General features: G+C 50.3%; 1 protein-coding gene across 4 annotated transcripts in view; it reads left to right on the top strand.

Annotated features, from left to right (window-relative positions):
* Positions 1-23,712, top strand: part of WDR59 (WD repeat domain 59) — a 48,339-nt gene extending 24,627 nt beyond the window's left edge. Inside the window, exons 13-27 of one of the 4 annotated variants that reach the window (XM_042886047.1) lie at positions 77-201; positions 1,028-1,192; positions 2,452-2,547; positions 3,947-4,103; positions 5,062-5,131; positions 5,384-5,537; positions 8,691-8,747; positions 13,779-13,912; positions 14,894-14,975; positions 16,848-16,960; positions 17,966-18,113; positions 18,203-18,275; positions 20,419-20,545; positions 20,916-21,058; positions 22,906-23,712. In XM_042886047.1, the coding sequence (XP_042741981.1) occupies positions 77-201; positions 1,028-1,192; positions 2,452-2,547; positions 3,947-4,103; positions 5,062-5,131; positions 5,384-5,537; positions 8,691-8,747; positions 13,779-13,912; positions 14,894-14,975; positions 16,848-16,960; positions 17,966-18,113; positions 18,203-18,275; positions 20,419-20,545; positions 20,916-21,058; positions 22,906-23,141 (1,880 nt within the window). In that variant the 3' untranslated portion in view covers positions 23,142-23,712. Of the gene's footprint in view, positions 1-76; positions 202-1,027; positions 1,193-2,451; positions 2,548-3,946; positions 4,104-5,061; positions 5,132-5,383; positions 5,538-8,690; positions 8,748-13,778; positions 13,913-14,893; positions 14,976-16,847; positions 16,961-17,965; positions 18,114-18,202; positions 18,297-20,418; positions 20,546-20,898; positions 21,059-22,905 lie in introns of all 4 variants that reach the window. The other 3 variants (XM_042886045.1, XM_042886044.1, XM_042886046.1) reach the window with 3 other exon arrangements.
* The last annotated feature ends 269 nt before the right edge of the window (positions 23,713-23,981 follow it).

The raw sequence follows: 23,981 nt of genomic DNA, 5'->3' as shown, positions 1-23,981 counted from the left end.
CCTTGCTGCCTCGTGGCATTGCATGCCAAAGCTCTACTCTAACTTGCCTTCACCTGTAATGCATCTTTTCTGCCAGCCTTAAAGGAAGACTTCCTGAACGACCTCCTGGTGGGAAAGAAAACAGACCAACTGGGGCTGCCTCAAACACTGCAGCAGGAGTTCTCACTGATCAACGTGCAGATCCGAAATGTCAACGTGGAGGTAGTTTCCTTTCACCACTTGGCTAGAAGGGGATATGGGCAAGCTGGCTCGTCAGAGCCTTCTGAAGGGAACTCTCCTGCTGCAGTGGGTTTATTTTGAGCCGTAGAGATCCTTTTGGCCATGGGTGGTAGAAAGGAGGATAATCGCAAACACTGGGAGTGCGAGAGGTATTTCAGCATAGTAACTGTGCTGGCACTGGCCCCAAGGAGGCTGGACTGTGTTTTTCTTCTGCCAAAACTGCAGAGGGGCTTGTTCCAGTACGTGCAGCTGATCTCATTTCAACTGTTTCTGAACTCAGTCAGATCAGCCCTCACTGTCCCACGCTCTGGCCCTCAGTTTTGGCATCTCTCTGTCACAGCAGAGCCTCTTCTGTGTGTGGAAGGTGACTGAAGGCCCAGTGCAGTGCTGGAATAGCAGGCTTGGGGCTGCTGCCTGTCATCTTTCCCCACCACTGTGGTTTTCACATTTTCAGATGCCTTCCTGAGAGTCCTGTATGGCTGTAGATGCCTGTTACTGCTGCACTGGGCCTGAAGTGTTCTGTGGCCAAGGGCAGGGGGGTGGAGTGCGGCAGCTGTTGGGAGCTGCCTGATTCCTGCTGCAGCCTGGGCTGGCTGGAGTCTCCAGATGCTGCTGGACTGGCAGTCTGCTGGTGAAAACTGTTCCCTGGGTTTTTTTTTGCTGTTGCTGTGTTCATTGCCCGTGACAACAGCACGACTTTGTCTTATGGGTGTGCAGGGGAATCAGTCCCTCAGTTTGAATTGAAGCCACCGCAAGTTAAAAGGTCCTTGGAGATCTGAATGCAAGGCTGTTGCTGTTCCTCACACAGATGGATGCGGTGAATCGTAGCTGCACAGTGTCAGTGCACTGTGGCAACCACCGGGTCAGGATGCTGGTGATGTTCCCTGTCCAGTATCCCAATAATGCTGCACCATCCTTCCAGTTCATCAACCCGACCTCCATCACTGCCTCCATGAAGGCCAAGCTGCTGAAGGTACGTGGTCCAACAGCTAGACACATGCTCAACACCTGCTGTCTAGACTTCTGGCACAGTCAGACCTTGCTGAAGGTATACCACAGACTGCTGTTTGAACTGACGTATTCTGGAGCCTGTAGGATGGGGTGTTTGTTGGCATTGCAGCCTAATTCTTCCTTTTCCCCACTGATGCTTTTTGAACATGGTTTTCTCTGCATCTTGGTATGAGTGTCGTGTGTATTACCTGAGGATCCTCCTAGAGCAGCTGCCCCAAGCCTCATAATGGACAAAATGACCAGCAAAGCATCCATTTGCAAAATGGCAGTATTTCTGAGCTGGCATGTTGTTTCCTGCTTTCCTCTACGAGCTGTTTTAAGAGTTTTGCACAAAGCCCATTAATTCCAGATCAAGTGTTTGATCAATTGATGCAGGAAGTCCTATTGCTGCTGAAATCGCTTCTCGGGCAGCAAGGGCTGCTCTCCCTTGCCACTCCTGAAAGAGCACTAGGAAAGCAGGCTTATTTTACCTTTGGACCACAAAGAAAGGATGAAGTGCTAGGCTATTTCCCAGTATTTCCTAATGTAAAGCAGATGGTGGTGGTGACAGAAAGCGTAGCTGACTTTGGACTTGTTTTCCCTGCATTTTGTTGTGTTCTGCTCAAAGCAGAGTGGAGGATCACAGATACTTTGTGTCTTCCTTGGAGAGGTGAGACTTTTTTTTTAAATATTTGACTGCAGACCATTGGGAATGGTTTGTGTTTGAATGGAAAGGAATGATGAGAAGTTGCTCTTTAAGGGAAGGAAGCAAGAACCTGGGATTTCAAAGTGCATGAGTGCCTCAGCTTTGGTCCTCCCATGTCCAACAGTGTTATGTGTTAGGGCTGAAATGGCTGCCTTGGAGCAAAGTAGCCTCAGGCTTAGGCCTAAGCTTATCCATCAGGCAGAAGGATCCGTTTGGGTTCCTTCTTGAAAAAGCTGGATCCAGTTTGCCACAAACTGGTATGGAATATTATGGGCTACAGTAATACAGAAGCCCAAAGCCTGGATCAGGGTGTGCTGAACGTCAGTGAGCCCTCCGTGCTCTGATCAAAGCTCAGTCATTCTTTCCTTGAAGCAGACAGCGCATCAGTGGGTGAATGTGGCTCCGGTGGGTGTTCTGGGATGTCTCTGGCCCTGCAGTCTCATGAGCCTGGCAACTTTGCTACTCTGCAGACAAAAAAGGATGTGGGAAGGTGCGGATATAACTATGACTCAAGCTGTATCTTGCATGTATTCCAGATACTGAAAGACACTTCCCTGCAGAAAGTGAAGAGGAACCAGAGCTGCCTGGAGCCCTGCCTGCGTCAGCTCGTCTCCTGGCTGGAGTCTGTCGTGGTATGGAGAATTCCATGGGCTTTCTGCCCTACTTTGTTGTCTTCTCTCACATCCCACGCTTCTGACTCTGCATGGAGAGTCTGGCCTCATTAGGCATGTAAATAGACCCCTGTGACTGGCTGATAGATCTGTGGAAGTTCTTGTGGTTAATGTTGAAGAAAACAGAGTTGGCTGATCAGGCTCTGAAGGTTTGCTGTTGTGTGGGTGCTCACTAATAATTAGGTTAGCAGGAGTTACTGTTGGTTGCAGCATCACAGTGGAGCATGGTAGCTTTCCAGCTCTGAGCAGATCTCACTGACCAGCAGGGCATGGATATCAGCTGTAGAAGAAAATAAGATGTCAGGAAGGTGATGAGTTCATTCTGGTCTGAAAGGCAGTGGCAGATGTCTTTACCTCTCAGTTCTATTCAAAGGTCGTGCCAACCAGAGGGCTTTTGTTTTCTTCCTTTGAACAAAGATATGAAAGTCTGGTTTTTTTCTAAAGCCTTGTGCAAGGGTTATATAGGGTTGATACCACAAATGAATGCAAGTCCCACTCTGCCCTTAGCTGAGAGATTGGTGATACCTACTCAGCATCCTGGTGTCAGGTAATAGGTCTGTGGGTGGGTGCAGTGTACTGTAACGTGTGTTTTTAGCATTCAGAAAAAGATGAGTCTTCTCAGGTTTCTTTTTCAAGAGGTTTTGTTTATTCATCATGAATAGGGGATTTTTTTTGTTTGGAGGTGTTGTTTTAATTTTTTAAATTTTCTCTTTTTCCACGTTGGAAGCTTATTTCTGTTTGGTTTCAGCAGTACTTGTATGGAAAATTTGAGTCAGATGCTTTTATAGGATTCCTTTAGACCTGAGCTGTATCTTTTCCAATTGAATGCAGATTTCTGCCATAATTTCTCAGGGCAGACCTGAGATCTCCCAGACTTTCACCACCTGCCTCCCTCACTTCAAGATGTCCGGCTTTTCTTTGACACCCCCACATTTGCATGGGGTGTCAAGATGCTCATCTTTAAGGTGACTTTGTCTTACTGGCGTCATCGAGGTACCAGGTTTTTCTCAGCTTTGTGTTTTGTTGCTGGGAGTCACATCTGAAGGTCAGATTTCCTATATAGTTTTCCCTCGAGGCCGCTGTTTCCACCCTAGTTGAGCTCTGCATTTCAACACAGCCGTGGTGGGAGAGAGCTCTCCATACAAACAGCAGTGCAGAGGAGCACTTGGCTCAGAGGTACGCATGCTTGCAAATGCTTTCGGAGCCACAGTGGTAGCTGTGCTCTCTTCTTGATCTGCTTTGACTCGAAGGAGAGGTAGATGTCTGTGTGAGGCTGCTTGGCACGAGGATTCCCAGTGCTCCAGCTGGGTTTCCTCCATGGGGCAGCAGGAGCATGACCTTGTCTAACTTTCTGTTTCAGAACCAAGAGGACAGCACGTCCAGCAACCCCTATGCTCTGTCCAACTCCGTGACGACCCCCCTGCCCACCTTTGCCCGGGTCTCCAATGCCTATGGCTCCTACCAGGACTCAAACATCCCATTTCCACGGACCTCTGGAGCCCGGTTCTGTGGTGCAGGTTAGCCTCGTCACTGATACAATGGCAGCCATCAGAAGAAGGGTACTTAAAAGTACATCTTGGGGAACAGTTGCATCTGAACAAGACAAGGCTTTGGTTGCTGCCATGCAAGGAGTATTAAATGCTTCTCATGCAGCTATATTATGATAAATTTGCAGATAATGGGCCTGCTTGCAGTTGGTGTTCCATGTGGGATTTTAGGATACAGATCTGGAAATCCAGAATTGATGGAAGAGATGGCCTTTGGCACAAGGCATGCCAAGGCACTGATGCAACTCTTCATTTTCCAGAAGTCTGGGGGTAGCTTTTATCCTTCCATAGTTCCCTCCTGCCCACATCAAATTGCTGCATGTGCTCTGGCTCTTGGGTCTTCGCAAAATGCCTGTAACTTTGGGTTGAACTTATCCTTTGTTAAAGGTTATTCTTGTTACTGACTCAATGTTTTGAGAGCTTTTTTTTCATACACGTTTCACTGAATTCCAAGCATAAGTAAAACAGTAATGCTGCATTGAGCAGGCTGAGTGAAACCTGCTCTGCTTCAAAACTCCTGCACCTGGGTGAGTGGCTGTGGACACTTGAAGTGGTAGCAAGTGGAGTAAAGCTTGTGGGAGCACTTTGGAGGTAGTGTCAGATGGCTTGGGTTGTCCTTTCAAAGAGATTTACCAGCTCTTGTGAGTTCTTTGCATGTTAATGGCCTCACTTGCATCTGGAGTATCAGAATGCTGGACAATCCTGGTGAAGAGGTAAAGCACAAAAGCATGTGTGTGTCCAACAACTTGTTTGATTGCCTTAAAAGCACCAACACATGCTCTTTCAAGCATTTGAAAGAGGTAGATTTGGGTTGGGAAAACTATTTAGAAGCATTCAGGGTAATGGATAGGCCTCTAGGCCCTTCATGCCACCCCTGGGCAGTCTGCTCCTCCTGGCAGAATCTGTATTCTGTGTCCTGTCCCTGCAGGGTACCTGGTGTATTTCACGAGGCCCATGACCATGCACCGTGCAGTGTCCCCAACGGAGCCCACACCCCGGTGAGTTGCCTGCATCACCTTTCAGATGTTACACTGCCACGTGGGCAGAGAGGCAGATCCTGTGCTGGAGCTGTTGGCCCTCAGAAAGCACTGTTAGCTGTGTGGCACAGCCTGGTCCCATAGGTCCCAGACCCCTTCTCTCAACACACCTAAAAATGCTACTCACAGCTTGGGTTAGAGGAGTTGTTTGTCTCAGCCTTCAAGACGTTTTGATGGATGTAAGCTCCAGAAAGCATGTTCTCTTGTTCCTAGGTCCCTGTCAGCCTTGTCAGCATACCACAGTGGCCTCATTACTCCGATGAAGATCCGTACAGAGACTCCAGGCAATCTGCGTTTGTACAGCGGCAGTCCCACGCGCAGTGAGAAGGAGCAGGTCTCCATTAGCTCCTTCTACTACAAAGAGAGGGTAAGCACCGTGCTAAAAAGCCTTCCCAGTACTTCAGCTTTTGACTTGTACTCTTTTCTTACGGCTGTGAGCATTGCTGGTAACGGTAGCTTCACATTCCTCTGAGGAAGGCATCTTTTACAAGCAGCTCTGTACAAATGTCGCATGGATTTATCTACTGTTAGTAACTTCTTTGCTGATCCTCTTAGCATTTGACTTGCTTAACTTTAGCACGTTGAGATCTCTCAAGACTCACCATTACAGCTTCCTTCAGTTCACTGCCTCCCTTTGCATTAGATGCGGTTAAAACCTCACGCTTGAGAAGCTTTAGTCTCCATCTAAGTACATTGCTGGCCACTCTGATTTTCTCTGCACCCTCGATGTGTATAGCTGCAAAGGGCTGGGGATCTGTGAAGCTTACTGACAGTCTCTTCTGGATTATGGGGTATATTTGAGTGATTTCTGTTACAGGTGTCTCTTTCAGGGATGTGTGCCCCTTTGGACTATTTTAAACAAAAAAAAAAAAGGTCCCTTCATGATCCTCCAAAGACCTTTTAATAACCTGTACCTCTGTTTTAGACATAGGCCTTGTATCACTGCTGTTCACAAGCAAGGCTTTGGAGAAGAGTGGGGATTGTTTCCTTCCAGGGCACACGGGGTGCAGAAGGACAGTTGGAAACTACAGGGTAGTTCTGCAGTGTTAGATGGCCTGATTTGCCATGAGGACGTTGGGCAGAAGAGCTGATGCCATGGGAGCAATCAGCCATGCAGTGTGCTCTGAAACAAACTCCCTGCGCTTCAGCAGGAAGTGGTGTGGCTTACAAAAAGGTAGTAAGCTTTCACTGAGAGCCTGAGAATTCAGGGCATTCAAGCAGTTTGTCACTGTTTTGTGGGCACATTTCTGCGGCAGTGAAGGAGAGCTTCCAGGTACCCAGAGAAAGCCAAGTGCTGCACTGGAGCTCAGGAGCAGAGGAAGAATCAGAGCCTTGAGCTTTCATCCTTTCTTGGTGCTGCAAGAAGTCTTGATTTTTCCAGTAGTCCCAAACATGACAGCCAGCCCTTCTGGGGTTGTGTCCTGCTTATGTGAAGCCAGTCAGTGATTGCACCTGCCAGCCTCTGTCCCCATTGCAGGTTTTGCTTCCATTCAGGCCCTGGGAGACTCTTGCAGTCCACATTGTGTTATTTTTTTTTCTTTCCCCACACAAACTTCTTTGGATGAGAAAACAGCACTGCCTGATACAGGAGTTACAACCTGCCCTGGTCTGTGCAGGAGAGCTTATTTAAAGTGCTTCTTCTGTCCTCTGCAGTGTGCTTGTCTCTGACATGCAGCTCTCTAAGATGACAGACAAGACTAAAAATAACGTGGAAGCAGCTTGGTGCAATTTCAAGTGACCCATCTCCCCAGTCCGTGTGGCAATGGTGACAAGATTTTTGTCAGGGTGGGGAGAAAATCTAGGGAACAAAGTGTGTGTGTAGGCATGTCGCCTGAAATCCAGGGAAGTAAATGGCTGCTCTCCAACCCCATGCTAAGCTCTGTCCTTGCATCCTGGGTTGGAAGAAGTTGTAAGAACCTTAGAAGGGAGCTAGCAAAAGTGTTCTGCAAATGAGAGAGTTCTAAAAAGCCTCCATCTCCCTTCAGCAGAAGTTTTCTGGCTCCTCAGGAGCTGATGTTCCCAGCCTTTGTAGATAGTGCTAAATAGTTTCGATGTTTAACTGTGAGGATTTTAAGGCATAAAAACCCCAGGCTCTGAATCTCATTAGCTCCTTGCTCTGAAGCTTGAATTTTATATTTCCATTGAATAAAAAATTGGAATTTGGTGGTAAACAAAACCAAAAATCCTATAACTTCATTCCCAAAAATGAATTTCTCAGAGATGACCAAGCATTTGAACTGAAATCCCATGTAGCAATGCACTAGCCTTGCTGCCATTAACAACTAAATGGAATGTGTGTGTTGCTGGGTGGGGAATGTGTCGTGTTCCCAGAAGGGCAGAGGAGATGCAGCAGAGATCTGCTTAGTAGACACAGCACAGCTACACCAGCCCCTGAGCCTTCCTGGGCTCCTTCACAGATGTGTGTCTGTACACAAGCATGTGTTTCCACTTTTTATTCACACATGCATGCTCCTCCAAAAAACAAAAATAGTCCTAATGCAGCAGTCCATCAGCAGTGCCCGGCTGCAGGCTTCTCCCAGTGGTGAGCTGCAAGGGGAGGCAGAAGCCCGGGCATTGCCTGGTGATGCTGACTGTCTATTAGCAGCTGAAAATAAATGCAAAGTACCTCACAGCACAAATAACTCTCTTCTTCTCCTTTTTATTGTGCTGACTCTCACAGAGGTATGACAAATATTTTTTTCCAAGTGAGTGCAGAATAATATGCTTGGAGAGATTCAGTTTATTGTTACAGTACTGCGTAAGCACTTAATGAAATGCCTGCAGGTTCATAATGAAAGCCTACTTTGGAGCTGTTCTGCATAGTCAATCAGTGAACTTGATTGCTCGCTCAACCTGAACGAATTCCTCAGCCCATAATGGCAATTTCCACACTGTCCTGCTGGGCAGCGGGGTCTCTACATCCCTTTAATATCCTGACATTTGCCTTTTATTGCTTTCGACATGAAAGTGAACAGCTGCAGCAGGTTCCAGTGGAAGAAGTCCTGGAGGATGCTGGATGTTAAAGGGATGTCTGAGAAACAGGAGCTTTTATTGAGCTTGCTGCAGATTTCTGTGCCAGGCAGCTGTGTTAAAAACGTTAAATGCAGCTGAGGCAGCACTTAGACACCTCCTCCTTTACCTGAAAGGGAGGAAAACTGGTTAGAGTAGGAGCCTGTCACATGGGGTACCATGGGTTGTTCTCTCCCCTGCTGTCAAGGCACGGTATGAACAAGGTCATGTTGCTTGTTGCATTGGAGGGCTGCTCAGAGTTGAGGTCGCTGCAGTCCTTCCACAGAGCAGCCCGCAGTTTCCCAGGTCTGCAGGTAATGTAGAGCACAGCTGTGCACGGATGAAAGCGGAGACCTGGTTTTGCAACTGCCATTGTGTAACAGAACCATGGGGAACGGTGTCTTTTACTCTGCTGGTTCAGAGCGCTTTTCACTTTGGTTTGTTTACCTTTGCCTTTAATTTTCTTGGTGTCTCTCTCCCCTTTTCCTGGGTATAACGTTTTCACACGCAGATGTCTCCTCGCTCTGCCCGGCGGCGTTGGTCCATACAAGCAATTAACGACTTCCCGGTACTGTGCGCTGTGCTGATACTGTCCTTGATACAACCCTGTCTTCTGCCCAAGGGCCCAAGAATAAAATGCCACCTGCCTGCCTTTGAGTAACCTGCACAGAGGTGGGGGACCCGCGCTCCACACAGGGCCTAGGGCTTCAGGAGCACTAAGTGCATGTGTAAGTGGGCAGGAGCAGACACGATCTCAAAGGGTACAAACGCTGCCTTATATATGACATGCCTTTGTCACCTGGCCTTGCAGTCAGGAAAGGATCCAAGGGGTAATTTGAAGTTTAAGAAAGGATCAACCTCTAAGAAGCGTGCGCTAAGAAGAGCGCACCGCAGAGGAGTTGAGTGATGATTATTATGCATCATCAGGTAACTGATGAGGCTGACATGAGAACACCTCATCTCTGGAAAAGACAAAACCCTTCTGGAGAGGGAGGAGTTCTGGAACATAATATTAAAGAGCAGCAAGCTGCTGGCATGGCATTGCTTAAGAGCTGTGGAAGAAGCAAACCGGTTGAGCTGCTGATAATGATCTGTCATCTCATTAAAACGAGCGTGTGTTGCACCAGAAATGCCTTATTTCCTGGAGCAATAAGTAGGATTTCTCCTCGATTCATGATCTTCTCCAGCGCTTAGAATTGCACTGCTCTGCATTCAGTCGAGGTGCAACACTGGCTGGTGCTCCCTCCTCCTGGCACCTGCCCTTCCAAGACTGTTTTGACAAGTCATGTTGCTGTAGTCCACTTGTCTTTAACGCTTGAAGACATCATTCATGTGAGCGTCTTGATAATATCAGCGTTGCTCAAGCTGCAATGTGGATTTGGGCAATTACTGTTTCATCAGTCCTTTGCCAAGCACAGGCGAAGCCTAGAAGACTCCAGTTCAATTTAAAGATGATTTCTTTAGGTCTGTGTGAACAACTGTTTTTCACAGCTGTTTGCCTTCATGCTATCTCTTCAAGACAGCAGGGGATAAAATAGAATCCCGTAACACCTAATTTAACTTGGTATAATAGGTCGAGCCTTCCTAATTACAACAACACTGAGTCTATACTGTCAAATAATAGGTGAGAGAAACCAGAAGAAATTTACTTGACTCGGAGGCTTTTTGTGAAGAGCTAACGAAATGTGAGTGGTGGAGGCAAGAAATGAGGCTCTTCATTGGAGTAGGAATTGACTAAAGGAGAGAAAACCAGGCAAGAGCTTGCCAGAGTTTGGTGCAATAAATCGTGGTCCACTCAGGACCTCAGTTGAATTTGCTTTCCACCGGCTTGGAAGGAAGAGCAAGTGCTGATGTGATGAAGTTAACTTTTTGTGCAACATGCTTATTTTTAGGGTATGTGGGATAGTTCAAGCCTGGGCATACTGATTGCATTAGTGGATAACTGCTGGAAAAGCCTCATCACGCTCTCCTGAGTGGGCAGCGGTGCCCAAGATGAAGATATTTGGAAGAAAAAGAAACACTCCTGCTGGGGGACGTTGATTTTTGGCCTCTCTGGGGACGTGCCTGGTGCTGCAGGAGATGCTGTGAGCCGTCAGTGTGGATTCTTTGGAGATAAAGTCCAGGCAGTGCTGCACGACCTGCACCAGGAGTTAATCTGCAGGCACTTGTTCAGAGTAAAGGAACCTGCAGGGGAGCAGCAATTTTAAAACTTAATTTAAAAAATAAGTTCTTAGAAGCAGCTTGAACCTGGCTTTGAACTTGTTTAACTCTTTATTTTGTAAATACCTTAATGCAGCTTAATCTCTGGTGTTGAGCCTCTTCTCTTTCGTCCACAACCTTTCCCTTTGCCCTGCTAGCACACCAGCTTACCCTACAAACTGAGGTTTTGCATACGCTGATGTGAACCAGGCACTCTGCATTTCACAAAGTCAACTTCCAGCGCTGCCTGCCTCAGCAGGACCCGCAGGCACACACACCCCACAGCCCAGCATCCTTTCCAAGCGGGCACGCAGCACTTTGTACCTACTTCTGCTGAGTATGCAGTGATGGTGGTTGCTACGAAGCAGTTGGTGGCTTATTCTTGGGCTGTCTGTTTCTACATGTAACCCATTTACTGCCATCGTTATCACCTCAGACTGCAGCAAATTACAGCCTTGGGTATGGTAGTGCAGTGCAGGCTGGCTTTTTTAGTCATTGTTCAGTGCTGTTCCTCGCTGTCACCTCCAACCCCTTGATTGCCGTAAATGCTCTGGTTTCTTTCCTTCTGGTGCTCCGAGGAGCTGATGAGCCTTAATTTGCTATTGCCACAGCTATTTTCTTTCTTTTCTTCCTTTCCTTAAGCTCTCAGGACCAGGTGGGTAGATGCAGTTCACCCTGGCCCAGACTCTAGTTGCAGATAGGAGTGCTGGGGCAGTGCAGAAGGCCTGTGTCTTTGCCCTTAGCGGTAGTTTGGTGTGTGCATGCTGACTTGCTTTTGCTCCAACCGTTGTGTTCCCTGCTCCCCTCTGTCACCTGTGCTCCAGCCCCTGGGAAGAGACGTGTCTCCTGTCCCCCCTGCTGCCTGTGAGCCTTGCCTAACACCACAGGGGAAGATTCTCACTGGAGCAGGCTTGGAATAGAAGGAAGAGAGGAACCTTGTGGTGGACCTTGGCCAGCCAGACCCGAGCTAGAGCTCTCCTTGCCTTTGAGCCCCTTTCTGCAGAGGCCTACCCGAATTTTGAAAAAGCATGACACGTAGAACTGTGGCTGCACCCTTAATTTTATGATTTTCTTTTATCACAGTTCAAGGGGCAGGAAGCAGTGGTGCTGGCAGGGTGTGTGGTCATAGGCCAACCTGCTGCTGGAGCTGCACCAGTAGAGGATTAGGTCTTCCCTGTTGGTCAGTAACCAGGCAGAGCTAGGAGGAAAAAAAGCAGGACTTTGTGAGTTCAGGCTTTCACAGGGCTCTGATGCATTTAGTGTCTTCATTTGTCTGGTGGTATGCTAACAGCAAGCAGGAAGCCATTCATGGGCTCTTTTTTCCATGCTCATCCTCATTTGTTGCCATTCTCAAAAAAAAAAAAAGTGACTAAATTGCCTGTGCAAAGTGGTGTGTGTTGTCCGTGTTCCTGGTCTTTGCAATACCTGCTGGGAGGCTTCTTCAGCTGGCTCGTGCAGGGGGCAGGAGCAGGTTGAGCTGTTCTCAGTGACAGCGCAGGGTAACGCTCCATCAGCTGCGACTTGCAGATGCTCAGGAGGTAGCAAGCTGCTCCCCAAATTTCCTGCCGAGCTCTAGACCTGCAAAGCGTGGCTCTGTGCCTGCAAGCCTGCATTCAGATGCGGCACAGGGGGCTGCTTTTGGTGAATACTGCCTGCACTCCTGCCCTGGTGGCACGTCCTCGTTCTGGGGCTCCCGAGCTTTGCTCCAGTGTTGGTTTTGGCAGCATCAGCAACTCCTTGCTGCACCTCGTCCTGCAGATGAGGAAGCAGGGACAGGCAACACAGTGGTTTGAGAACCTTATCATCATACAGTCCACATCTTTCAGCACAGAAAGGGTAGCGATGCTTTTAGGTGTTATCAGAAGAAAGTTTTGTGCCCAAGGGTGAGAGCCAGAGCTGGTCCAGGCAGGGCCTTGGCTGGAAGCTGATGGATTGAGGAGTGGTTGATCTCCCATCCTGTAGTCACCTTCCACTGCATAGTCCTCAGTTTGAGCAGTAGATGAGATAAAAACTGAAAGCAAATTGTTTGGATGGATCAGAGTTTGAAGGGCTGTAGCTGAGAACAAAATTAGGCCCTGGCTGTCCAGTTCCCAAGCGTTGAGTGCTGAGTTTCCATCTGGTACCTCTGGCTGGGCAGTGTGCGTGCTCCTCTTTACTCTGGGGAGCAGTGGAAGACCAGGGGAGCGGGTGAGGATCTGTCACGAAGGCAGAAAAGTCCACCTTCACTTCCTTCAAGACTGAATTGCCTCCTTTACTCACTGCCAAACCTGTGCTCGAGCCTTTGGGCCTCGGCCACTCGTTGTGTGGGAACACAAGCAGTGAAGAAGGCCCCGGTGCTGTGCTTCCCCCAGCTCAGTCTGCTCTTTAGGAGCACTGATGTGCCTGGGTGAGCTGTGCCTGCCTTGCAGAGCCAGCAGTGCAGCAGGACAGAGGGACTGTGAGCTCTGGCTGTGCTCAGCAGAGCCTCTGCAGCTCAGTGGGACGTGGGAACGCTTCTGGATAGGAGCGTGTCAGTGAGGGAGCTCACAGCACTGCAAGGCACCACCGCTGCTCGTAGCAGCCAGCGCTTCCTCCTAGAGATCCTGTGTAGCCTTTGCTTGCCTGTGCTGCACATCCTCAGCCCTCATCACTGCCCTCCTGCAGCAAGGAGCTGCCCGATACTCGACGGGCTGTCATGTGGCCGAGGCAGCGTTACGCAGCTTGGCACGAAGATGGCCTCTGTGTCTGTTACAGGGAGTATTTAGGATCCTGGCTCCCTGGTTTTTTCCTTCGTGCCGATTCCTCTCCTTCCTTTTTCCCCCCAGCTGTGTGCCCTGAGCCAGCTGTGAGCATGGTAGCTGAGGATCCTTGCTAGGAAAACGTGGGCCCTGCTTTATCATCTGCCATTTGTTTGAAGCTCTTGATAAAGCAGGAGAGGTGATCTCAGACCAAAGGAGGGTCTGGAGCTGTTGGCCCTGCCTGAAGCCGAGGGCGAACAGAAGCTGGCTCCTGCTGGTCTCTGTGCTGAGTGTTGGCCGAAGCCAGCGGTGGTCTGTGTGCAAGGCTTCCCAGACCAGACCTCTAACGAGTGCTAATTGAACCATATCCTGCCAAACCTCCCCGGGTCTGATTGGCAGCCCGATGCCAATTTGTTTCTTATTGGCTTTCATTGGAGAACTCACTGAATACTTTTTGAGTGAGTTTGACCTTGAGCTCGTTGCCTTGACCTGCTTTTCACTTCCTGCAGATGGAGATGCTTGTTCTCCTGGGCATGTCATGGATGTTTTCCAGGGTGACACAGAGCCTTCTGAAAGGCGGGTTTGGGTGCTGCTTGCATTATTCCTGACGCTAGTGCTTTGTTCCCTGGCCCACGAAGGCTGCTGTCCTGCTCCCCAGTAACACGCTGCCATTTGTTCTGCAGAAGTCGAGGAGGTGGAAAAGCAAACGGGAGGGGACAGATGCCAACAACCGACCCATCAAAGCTGCCGGGAAAGTTATTATACAAGATATTTCCTGCTTGCTGCCTGTGCACAAGCTGCTGGGAGAGCTCTACATGTGAGTACGGGCTGGCAGCCTTTCTTAAAGGAAAGCAGTTGTTTTTGGCACTGCCGTGCTTTTGTCCTTCAAACGTTTCTTCCTTTTTTCTTGCCTTTCTGCTTTTTTTATAGTGTTGCTCTGCCTGTGAGAAGAGACTTGTCTTTCTTCCATCTGAAAAGCAATGGAAGAAATACGTGATGGTGTAATTGTATACAGAGTGAACTGGTGCTCCAGCATCATCACTACAACTCTTTCAGGCTCGGGCTTTTGTCAGCCGGAGAGAGAAGTTAGTGGTACAAATTCAGGGAAGGAGCAGGCTGCCCTTCTTAAGGGATAGTGGGGAGGAGAAAGCCTTCCTTCTCTCTTGTCTGTGTTATGAAAGAGAATGTTCTTTAAAGAGACCCGATGGATCTTTCTTCTCTGGTTACCTCACTTGTAAAAAATGTCAAGTGTCTGAAGAACCTTTCTGACGATGAATGGGAAAGCTCATTTGGTTTCTTCAGGCTCCCCCTGCCCCTTGTCAGGCACCCAGAGACTCTGCAAGGGGTGTGTTATCCAGCTCAGAAACGTGCTTGTCTGCGGGTAAGGCTGATTTCTTCCAGTTAAGTAGAACAGATCAACAGGCTGGATGGAGACAGAGCCACATCACTGATGGATCCTAAGGACAGGAACGATCCTTGGCTTGGTGCTGTTCTGGCACAAGTTGGATCCAGCATCCCCATGGAAGTGGTGCATCTTAGGACCAAGCCAGCTTGGAGCTGGACTTGGTGCAATAAGCAGTGTGTTAGGGAAGATGAATAGTGGGAGCTGCCAGAAGGATGGCAGTGATCCCTGAGTAACACAGGGGGGCCAGATGAGATCCTGGTCGTGCTTGTAGGCTCACAGTGATCAGCACGTTCTGGGCTACTTACTATTACCAGTACCACATCCTCCCCATTCCTCCCTGCCTTCTCAGGCAGCATGCCAGCCAAAAAGCTGATCTGTCTTGCTTCTTTTCAGATTGAACGTAAATAATATCCAGGAGACTTGCCAGAAGAATGCTGCCTCAGCCATGGCCGTTGGACGGAGGGATCTTGTACAGGTATTACAATGAATCAGACCTCTTTCTCACTACCCTTGGATGCCTTGTGCTATTGCCTTGGTACCTGGACAGTCAGCTGACCTCAGCAGTTGTTCCAGTGTGTGTGAAAAGGCTGATGAACCGAGGGGTGTGAGACAGCTCCAGAGGTGCTCTGTAGCTCCTTGGTTTGGGCAGTTAGAGGTCCCCTTGCTGGGCTGCAGGCAGGATGTGGTATGCCTGTTGCCAAACAAAGTGAAGCACATTTTTCAGGCAATTCCTGCAGGCAGAGCTAGGGATGCAGTCTGTGTTCGAGTCTGCAGAGGAAGTAACTGTGCACAGAGTTGCCAAGCTGCTGTTAGGATTTGATCGATGGTTTTGTCTTGTGTAATACTTCCTGTTGTAATTAGCTCAGCGTTAATCTGCACCGCTGCTGTGTGCTAACTGCAGCCAGCTCTCCCCAAGAAAACTCTGCATCCAGAGCCCCAGCCCTAGAATGGGGGGCTATCCACTTGCATTCGGCTAGTAGCAGGGGAAGGATGACTGCTTTGGCTTGTGCCTTGCCCTGTGGTTAGTCTGTAGCAACAGGCAAACATTTGCCAGGACTGGGGAGCAGGCTGGCACTGCCAGAGGAGCCTGTGCCCCTGTGCTGAGCATTTGGCTCCCCCTAGCACTGTGCAGGGAGCAGCCATGGGCTTGCTGAATGGCAGGAGCCACCTCAAGCTGTTGTCTGAGATTGTTAGCTTGTGGTTCTGCCACACCCCCAGGAAGAAGGTAGGTCTCTTTTCCCTCTGTGCCTCATTGAGCAGACTGGTTTACCTGGAGCACAGGAGCTTGGGTAGGACAGCTTCAGCAGGATCCTTCTGATATCTCTGTTTCTTGCTCGTTGTTCCCTGCCTGTGTAACTCCAGCCTGTATTGTAGCTTGCCTTGCTCCTTAAAGATGTGGAGGTTTGAGTGATGGAGTCACATGCTAGACATGCTCTGCAGCAGTATAGGAAGTGACATTTTTCCAGGTTCCTTTCTATAGTTTTTCACACTCAGACCTGTCCTTGTTTCAGTCTCTTTACTGTCTCTTTCTCTCCCATTTATGGGGTTGTGATTCCTGGCTGTTCCTCTGGGTACTTGCAGCACTTGGGTTTTCTCCCCAGCTTTTCTGTGTTTGCAGGTACAGCTGTCCCCTCTCTGACTCCTGCTCTTTCCAGCATGGTGCTCACTTTCCTTTTCTTTTATTATTTTTTTGTGCCAAACTCAGAACTTTGTTTTGCCCTGGAATATTGTGTTCTAATTGCTCCATTTTAAAAAGGTGCAGCCGGAACAAAAACAGTCCTAGGTTTGATTCAGTTGTGCACATTCAGAGGGATGCAGACCGAAAAGATGGAGCCATTTTCAGAGAAAAGGGAGATAAGAGAAAGGTGGTGTGTGAAAGAGGGAGGTAACCCGTGGGGCAGGGGTGGCAAACTGCCCATCTGTCTGTGCTCAGCTGTGTGTGCAGTAACGCAGCTCAGCAGAGGGTTCGTGCCAAGCAAATAAAGTTGCACTGGCAATCTTTCTGTCACCAGATGTTTCTGAACCCAGGAACTGCATCGAATTGAAACCCGTCTGAGGTTTGTGAATGTAAATGAGCTAATAGGTCTGCTTAAATTCTCCTGTTGAACTTTGAAGAAGAATAAGCTATGGCTTAACCCAACTCCGAAGCAAAAGCATCTGTTTTTTTTTGCTCTACATACTCCTTGTCACACTGAGGCTGGAACTGCTCCCTCTTGGTAGTTGTGTTTTGTTTTGTTTTGTTGAAATCCATTATTATTTATCTGCGAGTGAATCTGTGCACACCTATCCCCCAGGAGTCTGCCTGTTTCTAATTGTAACTTTGATGCTTTTCCTTCCTGTCTGCCAGGTTTGGTCACTGGCTATGGTAGCCACTGATCTTTGTCTTGGACCGAAGTCTGACCCAGATCTGGAGATACCTTGGGCACAGCATCCATTTGGACGTCAATTACTGGAGTCCCTGTAGGTCTCTGAATGCTAGGGAGGGATGGGAGTGGCTGCTGAAGCAGGGGGAGCCTTTCATCCGTGTGTATATTGTATGGCAGCTTTGTGCAAGTGCGTTGGTGACGTGCAGGGGGCAGCATTTGGCCTCCATCAGGCACCCGGGAGTCCCTGGGCTGACAGCGAGCGACAGCTCAGGTGCAGTTGGAGCTCTGTTCTCCCGTGTGCCCACAACGCCTGACTTACAAATAAAGATTCAGGTTTTCTGCTCCCCGCCTCCTAAATGGTTGTGTGGGTGCAGCTGCTTGATTCGCTTTCACATTCACTGTTGCCACGCAGCATTAGTGGGAATTACTTTACTGCTCTCAGAGCCAAGTATGAGCCGCACAAGTCTTCCTGCCAGTGAATCTGTTCAGGAGGGAGAACGATTAGTAATTAACATTATCTGTTGATCTATGCCATTTGAAGACACAGTTTGTGTGTTGTACTTGCTATGCGATTGCTTGACCTCGCTCTTTCCTGCTGTGCAGCAGCTGTGGGAGGGGAGCATGGGCAGCTCTTTGTTGCTCTCAGTCTTCAGGGACTTCATAGCAATCCAGGAGACGTGCGGCGGAGATTTGCCTTGTGATCTGGGTGCAGGATGGTTGCATGCAGAGGGTCTCAGAACAAAAAAAAAGCAGTGCAAGCAGGGGATGAGTTTAGTGGCCCCAGCTTTATATCCACGAGCTGTGTGGGCCTTGTTCCTGAAGCTGCACGGAGCTGGGATAGTGGGGCCACGAGCACTGCTGGATTCCCAGAGTTCCTCCCTGCCTTTCTCCCACCTGTTAGGCCAGGAGTGTTTGCAGGGGGAGGGCTTGGTTCCTGAAAGGCGTGATAGAAAAGGCAGCAGAATGCACATGCCTCCCGTGGGCAGTAATGTGCCCTGAATGGATTTATGCAGCAGGCTTGAAATTATTTGCCTTGGAGTCTCAGTGCTTTTTCCACTGAACTGTGCCAATCTCAGACTTGGTGTTTTTCATTTCCTAGGCTGGCTCACTACTCGCAGCTCCACGATGTGCAGACCCTGGCCATGCTGTGCAGTGTGTTTGAAGCCCAGTCCAGGTTACAGGGGTGCCCAAACTCCTATGGCCCCTTTCCTCAGCGTGCCTCCAACCTGGCCTCCCACAGCCGATACGTATGACAGCCATTTCTTTCCTGCTTGCCTCAGAAGCCTTTGAACATCTCTTGTGTAGATGACACGATTTCTTTTTTTCCGCTCAACAGCCCAGCTTCACTTCCTCTGGTTCCTGTTCCAGCATGTCGGATCCTGGACTTGGCACTGGAGGCTGGAGCATAGGTACTGAGACCTGGGGAGCAGGTAGAGAAATCTGCCTCCCTTCTGGCCTAGGTCTTAGATAGCTCGTGTGTTGGGGAGGGCAGGGAGCTAGCGCTGGCTGACTGCAGATCTACTCGGCCAGAGAAGCTTTCTGTGCATTGGCCCACAGGGTATTCTTTGGCTGGAAGTTAGCATGGTTTACAGTAACCATGCTGGTGGTCCCACAGTCCTGCTCCTTCTGTCTCCTGAGCTTTGCAGAAACTGCTACAAACCCTCTAGACATGCCAAGTTAGACTCCCTGATCACAGGTTAACCCATGGCCAAGAGCTTCCACTGCTGCAGCAAGTGAAGAGAGACCAGGTTGTGTTGTTTTGCTTCCAGACTGGCTGTCGTTGCTCGTGCTGACTGTCTCACTGCTGATTGGTGATGTAAGCATTCCGTAGCCCTGGTACTTTGTACTGTTTGAGGCTGTTATCTCCGTGCAGTGAGGCTGCAGTCTTCAACAGACAGTGCTACTGAAAGGGCCTTCGTGTCTTTTGTTTCAGAGGATGTCTGGTGTTGGAAGGGTCCTCTGGAGGTCATGCAGTCTGCCTTCCTGCTCACACGGGGTACTTGGAGCAGGTTGCTACAAACAGAGCCACCTAAAACTGGTTGCTCAGGACCACGTCCAGGAAGCCTTTGAGTATCTCTGAGGGACTATAAAGCCTCACTGGTGCCTGGGGTTGTTCCTCCCCAGGTGCAGGACTTGGCATTTCCCCTTGTAGAAATGCATGAGGTTCCTGTTGGCCCACTTCCCCAGCCTGCTGATGCCTCTCTGAATGGCAGCACAACCTCTGGCATATCAGCTACTCCTCACAGTTTCGTGTCATTAGTAAACTCTCTGCCACGTCGTGCAGACCATTAATGAAGATGTTAAACAGGCCTGGACCCAGTGTTGACCCCTGGGGCACAATGCTATTTACCAGCCTCAAAGTAGACTTCCTTCCACTGATCACCACCTTGTGGGCCCAGCTGCTTGTCCAGTTTTTAATCCGCCTCACTGTCTGCTCATCCACCCCACGTTCCATCAGCTTGTCTGTGAGGATCACATGGGAGACAGGGTCAGAAGCCTTACTGAAGTGAAAGGAAAGCAGGCAATGGCCACTGCTTTCTAGAGAGCCAGCCATTTAATCACAGAACGTTATCAGGTTGGTCAGACGTGACCTCTGTGTGGTTAAGCCATGCTGGCTGCTTGTGATGATTTTCTCATCCTTCACACGTCTAGCGATGGTCCCAGGATTAAGTGCTCCATTAGGTTAGTAGGGAGTGAGGTGATGTTGCCTGGCCTGCAGGTCCCCAGGTCAGTTTTGCCTTTTTTGAAGATACTCTGAGTGATATTTGCCTTCCTCCAGTCTTCAGGCACCCCTACCAGTCACCACAATCATTCAGCTGTTATCGAGTGTGGCTTTGCAATGTCATCAGGCAGATAATTGCGCAGGATTTATTTGGGGGGGAAAAAAGCAATGCTGTGCTTTCTCCTGTCACTGGGAGAGCAGCAGCAGCAGCAACTGGGTAGGCTGAGTTTTTGGTGGCCTGAGTAGCTGTGACACTAATGACATTTCCTGCTGATCTGTGGAGGTGTCAAAAGCAAGTCACTCTCAAGGGCTCCAGGGTCACAGAGTTGAAACGTGGCTTGGGGCAGCATCAGCCCTGCTGGCAGCAAAGCTGTAGCCTGTCAGTGTCTTATCTTTGACATGGGAAATAGTGGGGAAATGGCTGTAAACAGAGCTGATGTTGTCTTGTAGCAGTTAGCAGTGCTGCCCGCAGGGCAGGACGTACAGAGACCCCCTTACGTAACTGCAGCTCTGGTGATGGGAATCCTTCCTGCCCAGGAAAGAGAACCCAGGCATTCCAGGGTTAACGTTCCCAAGCACAGCTTCAAGGAATTGCCTGAATGCTTCTTAATAGAAAGTGAGAGGCAAAGGGGATTCCTGCATTTCACATTGCTCTGCCTCCCTGTGCCTCACCAGGAGCATGGGGTTGGCATTGGTTTTCTGTGCCAAAGCAACGTCTAGGGGGGTGGGGGGGCTCAGAAGGCAGTGATGTGGCTGTGTGATGTGCATCTTGTGCTGCTGAGGGCTGTGCCTTCTGACCTACGCTCACAGCACTCTTCTGATGCCTGCAGCAAACAAGGACACTGAGCAGAGCTCCGCTCCCTGGTGCGAGTCTTCTCCAGATGAGTTCCGCTACAGCAACCTGATGTACCCCGATCATCGGGAGCGAGAGAAGGACCAGCACGAGAAGAACAAAAGGTGGGTTGTGGGCTGGGCTGTGGGGTGCCTTGGGGCCCTCAGGGTATGGCAGCCTGAGCTCTGTAGCCGGGTCTCTGCTGGTGCTTTGAAACCAGGAGGGAAGCAGCAACCCTGCTCCTGCACCTTTACCTTCAGGTGGTAACTTGGAGAACTGTGCAGCACAGCTCAACTCCGCTGGGTTTTCTTGTGACACGTGGGAGCTGCTGGGGTCCTCCTGTTAGAACAAGCCGGGGGCAGACCAGCGGTTCTCCGTAGCACATCAGCAGCACGTGGGAAGTAATCTGTTGTTGTTCTAGTGATGGGAGCTGGTTCCCATCACTAGCAACGGGACTGCAGCCAGACTGAGAGCACAGTTTGTTTTTTCCTCAAGGCTCCTGGATCCTGCCAATACTCAGCAGTTTGATGACTTTAAGAAGTGCTACGGTGAAATCCTCTATCGCTGGGGTCTGCGAGAGAAGCGAGCTGAGGTCCTGAAGTTTGTCTCCAGTCCTCCTGATCCCCACAAAGGAATTGGTGAGTGCCTGCTTCAGTCTTCTCTGGTTGTCCAGGCAACAGGCTGCCCAGAGAGGCTGTGGATGCCCCATCCTTGGAGGTGTTCAAGGCCAGGTTGGATGGGGCCTTGGGCAGCCTGGTTTAGCATTAAACGTGGAGGTTGGTGGCCCTGCATGTGGCAGGGGGGTTGGAGATTCATGATCCTTGAGGTCCCTTCCAACCCTGGCCATTCTGTGATTCTGTGAAAGTTGGTGACTTCATTGTGTTATCTTCTCCATAGTGAGCAGTCAAGACATTGATATCACTGATATCAGATGTGCTCTCTGTGATGGGAGAACATTGCTGCTCCTGTTTGTTTCTAGCCACACTTAGATGTGAGGCAGATGAGAGCAGCCAGAAGCCTTCCTCTCTGCAGCATGTCTCAGTCTAGAAATGACACATGTTCCATCCAACAGCTGTTTAGCCATCAGGACAATCAGTGGGCCAGCCTGTGTCCAGCACTCTGACTGCCTGTCGGTGGTGATAAGTCTTTGCTCCTTTTGGAGACAAACTGAGGTCTGTGAAACACAGATTGTTGTCCCGTTGTGAAGCAGGAATCCCTCCTGCTCCAACCTTTTATCTTTATTAATGACATCGATGAGGGAATTGAGTGCACCCTCAGCAAGTTTGCTGACAACACCAAGCTGAGTGGTGCGGTTGATACAGTGGAAGGAAGGGATGCCATTCAGAGGGACCTCGACAGGCTGGAGGGCTGGGCTCGGGTGAACCTGATGAGGTTCAACACGGCAAAGTGCAAGGTTTTGCATTTGGGCCGGAAGAACCCCAGGCACCTGTACAGGCTGGGAGGAGCGGTCCTTGAGAGCAGCTCGGCAGAGAAGGACCTGGGGGTCCTGATGGACGAGAGACTGAACATGAGCCAGCAGTGCGCTCTGGCAGCTCGAAAGGCAAATGGGATCCTGGGCTCCATCAGGAGAGGGGTGGTCAGCAGGGACAGGGAGGTGATTGTCCCTCTCTACTCGGCTCTTGTGAGGCCCCATCTGGAGTACTGTGTCCAGGTGTGGAGCCCTCAGTACAAGAAAGACATTGAGATTTTGGAAAGGCTCCAGAGGAGGGCGACTAAGATGATCAGGGGGCTGGAGCACCTCCCCTATGAGGACAGGCTGAGGGAGTTGGGCTTGTTCAGCCTGGAGAAGAGAAGGCTGCGGGGTGACCTCATTGCAGCCTATCAATACCTGAAGGGAACCTACACCCAGGAGGGGAGTAAACTCTTCAAAAGGGCTGACAACAGCAGGACTAGGGGAAATGGTTTTAAGTTGAAGGAGGGAAGATTTAGGTTGGATGTTAGGGGGAAGTTCTTTACAAGGAGAGTGGCTAGGCCCTGGAACGGGCTGCCCAGGGAGGTTGTGGATGCCCCGTCCTTGGACGTGTTTAAGGCCAGGTTGGACGGGGTCCTGGGCAACCTGATCTGAATGTGTGTGTTTGGTGGCCCTGCTAGGCAGGGGGGTTGGAACTACGTGATCCTTGAGGTCCCTTCCAACCCGGGTGATTCTGTGTGATTCTGTGTGATTCTGTGACCTGAGCAAGAGCCGATGGGCCCAAGTTGCACCAAGGGAGGCTCAGGTGGGATTTTAGGAACAATTTCTTCTCCCCAAGAGCGGTGATGCAGTGGCACAGCTGCGCAAGGCAGTGGGGAGTCCCCATCCCTGGAGGTGTCCCCAGAGCCGCGGGGATGTGGCACTGAGGGCTGTGGGCACGGTGGGGCTGGGCTGGGCTGTGACTTCAGGATCTGCGAGGCCTTTCCCAGCCTTAATGACTCCGTGGTTTCCAGCAGCACTGATCGTCTCGCTCTCCGTTCTGCCCTCCCACAGAGTTTGGTGTGTACTGCAGCCACTGCCGCAGCGAGGCGCGGGGCACGCAGTGCGCCATCTGCAAGGGCTTCACCTTCCAGTGCGCCATCTGCCACGTGGCCGTGCGGGGCTCCTCCAACTTCTGCCTGACCTGTGGGCACGGTGGCCACACCAGCCACATGATGGAGTGGTTTCGCACGCAGGAGGTTTGCCCCACGGGCTGCGGCTGCCACTGCCTGCTCGAGAGCACCTTCTGAACGGCGGCAGAGCACAGCGCCCCGGGAAGGGGACTGGGGATGGAATTCCCGAGCCACGTGGACTCAGCTCTGCGGCGTCTGGAGGAGCCGTGCTGGGAGCCGGCGCAGGACTGGTGGTGACCTTTCTGAGTGCTTCCAGTGTCACTGTGCTGCCTGGGTTGCTTCCAGACCGCTTGGACCAAACTCCAGTGTGTCCATTGCTGGCGATGGATGCCGCACCACCGAGCTCACACTTGTCCTGCAGGAGTGTAAATGTTGGCCGGTCTCTGCCAGGCTGTGGAAGGGCGTCGGAGTTCCTTTGGAAAGCACTCGGCTGGCAGAGCCAGACCTGCTCCAGCTGCCTAATGTCTTTCCAGGTGCCTCTGGATGGGCCAAGGGTGAGCCAGGCACAGCCTTCTTCACACACTTGAGACAGAAATAATTTGCAAGCAGCAGTGAGCTCTGCAGGCTCACTGTCACCTGTGCTCAACAAGTGGCTGTGCTCCAAGTCACTTTCTGAGCCAACAGGGTCCTTATTTTTGAACTTCTGTTTACGTTGCTGAGGTTATCCCATAAAGCAAGAGTGAAATGACGTTTTTCAGCATTATTTCCTGAATACTTTCTTCCCACTGTTCCGTATCAGCCCCTGCTGTGAAAAGCCCAGCCACACAACCACAGCCATTAGGATTAGTTGCTTTCTTCCAGAAGTTTATTGCTCTTCAGTAAGTGTCCCTGCGTTCTGCCCTGGGTGATTCAGTGCACTTTAACTTGCCTGTCCCTGCCTTGCTGGCAGCTCATCCTCAGGGCTGGGAGAGGCAGCTGCTTTTCTGTTTGGGATCCACAGCAGGTTTCGAGGTCTCC

This window comes from Lagopus leucura, unplaced genomic scaffold (genome assembly GCF_019238085.1).
Source record: "Lagopus leucura isolate 7727_CA_CO unplaced genomic scaffold, USGS_WTPT01 Super-Scaffold_100054, whole genome shotgun sequence".
Lineage (NCBI taxonomy): Eukaryota > Metazoa > Chordata > Aves > Galliformes > Phasianidae > Lagopus > Lagopus leucura.
This window is presented reverse-complemented; position numbering and strand designations above follow the sequence as displayed.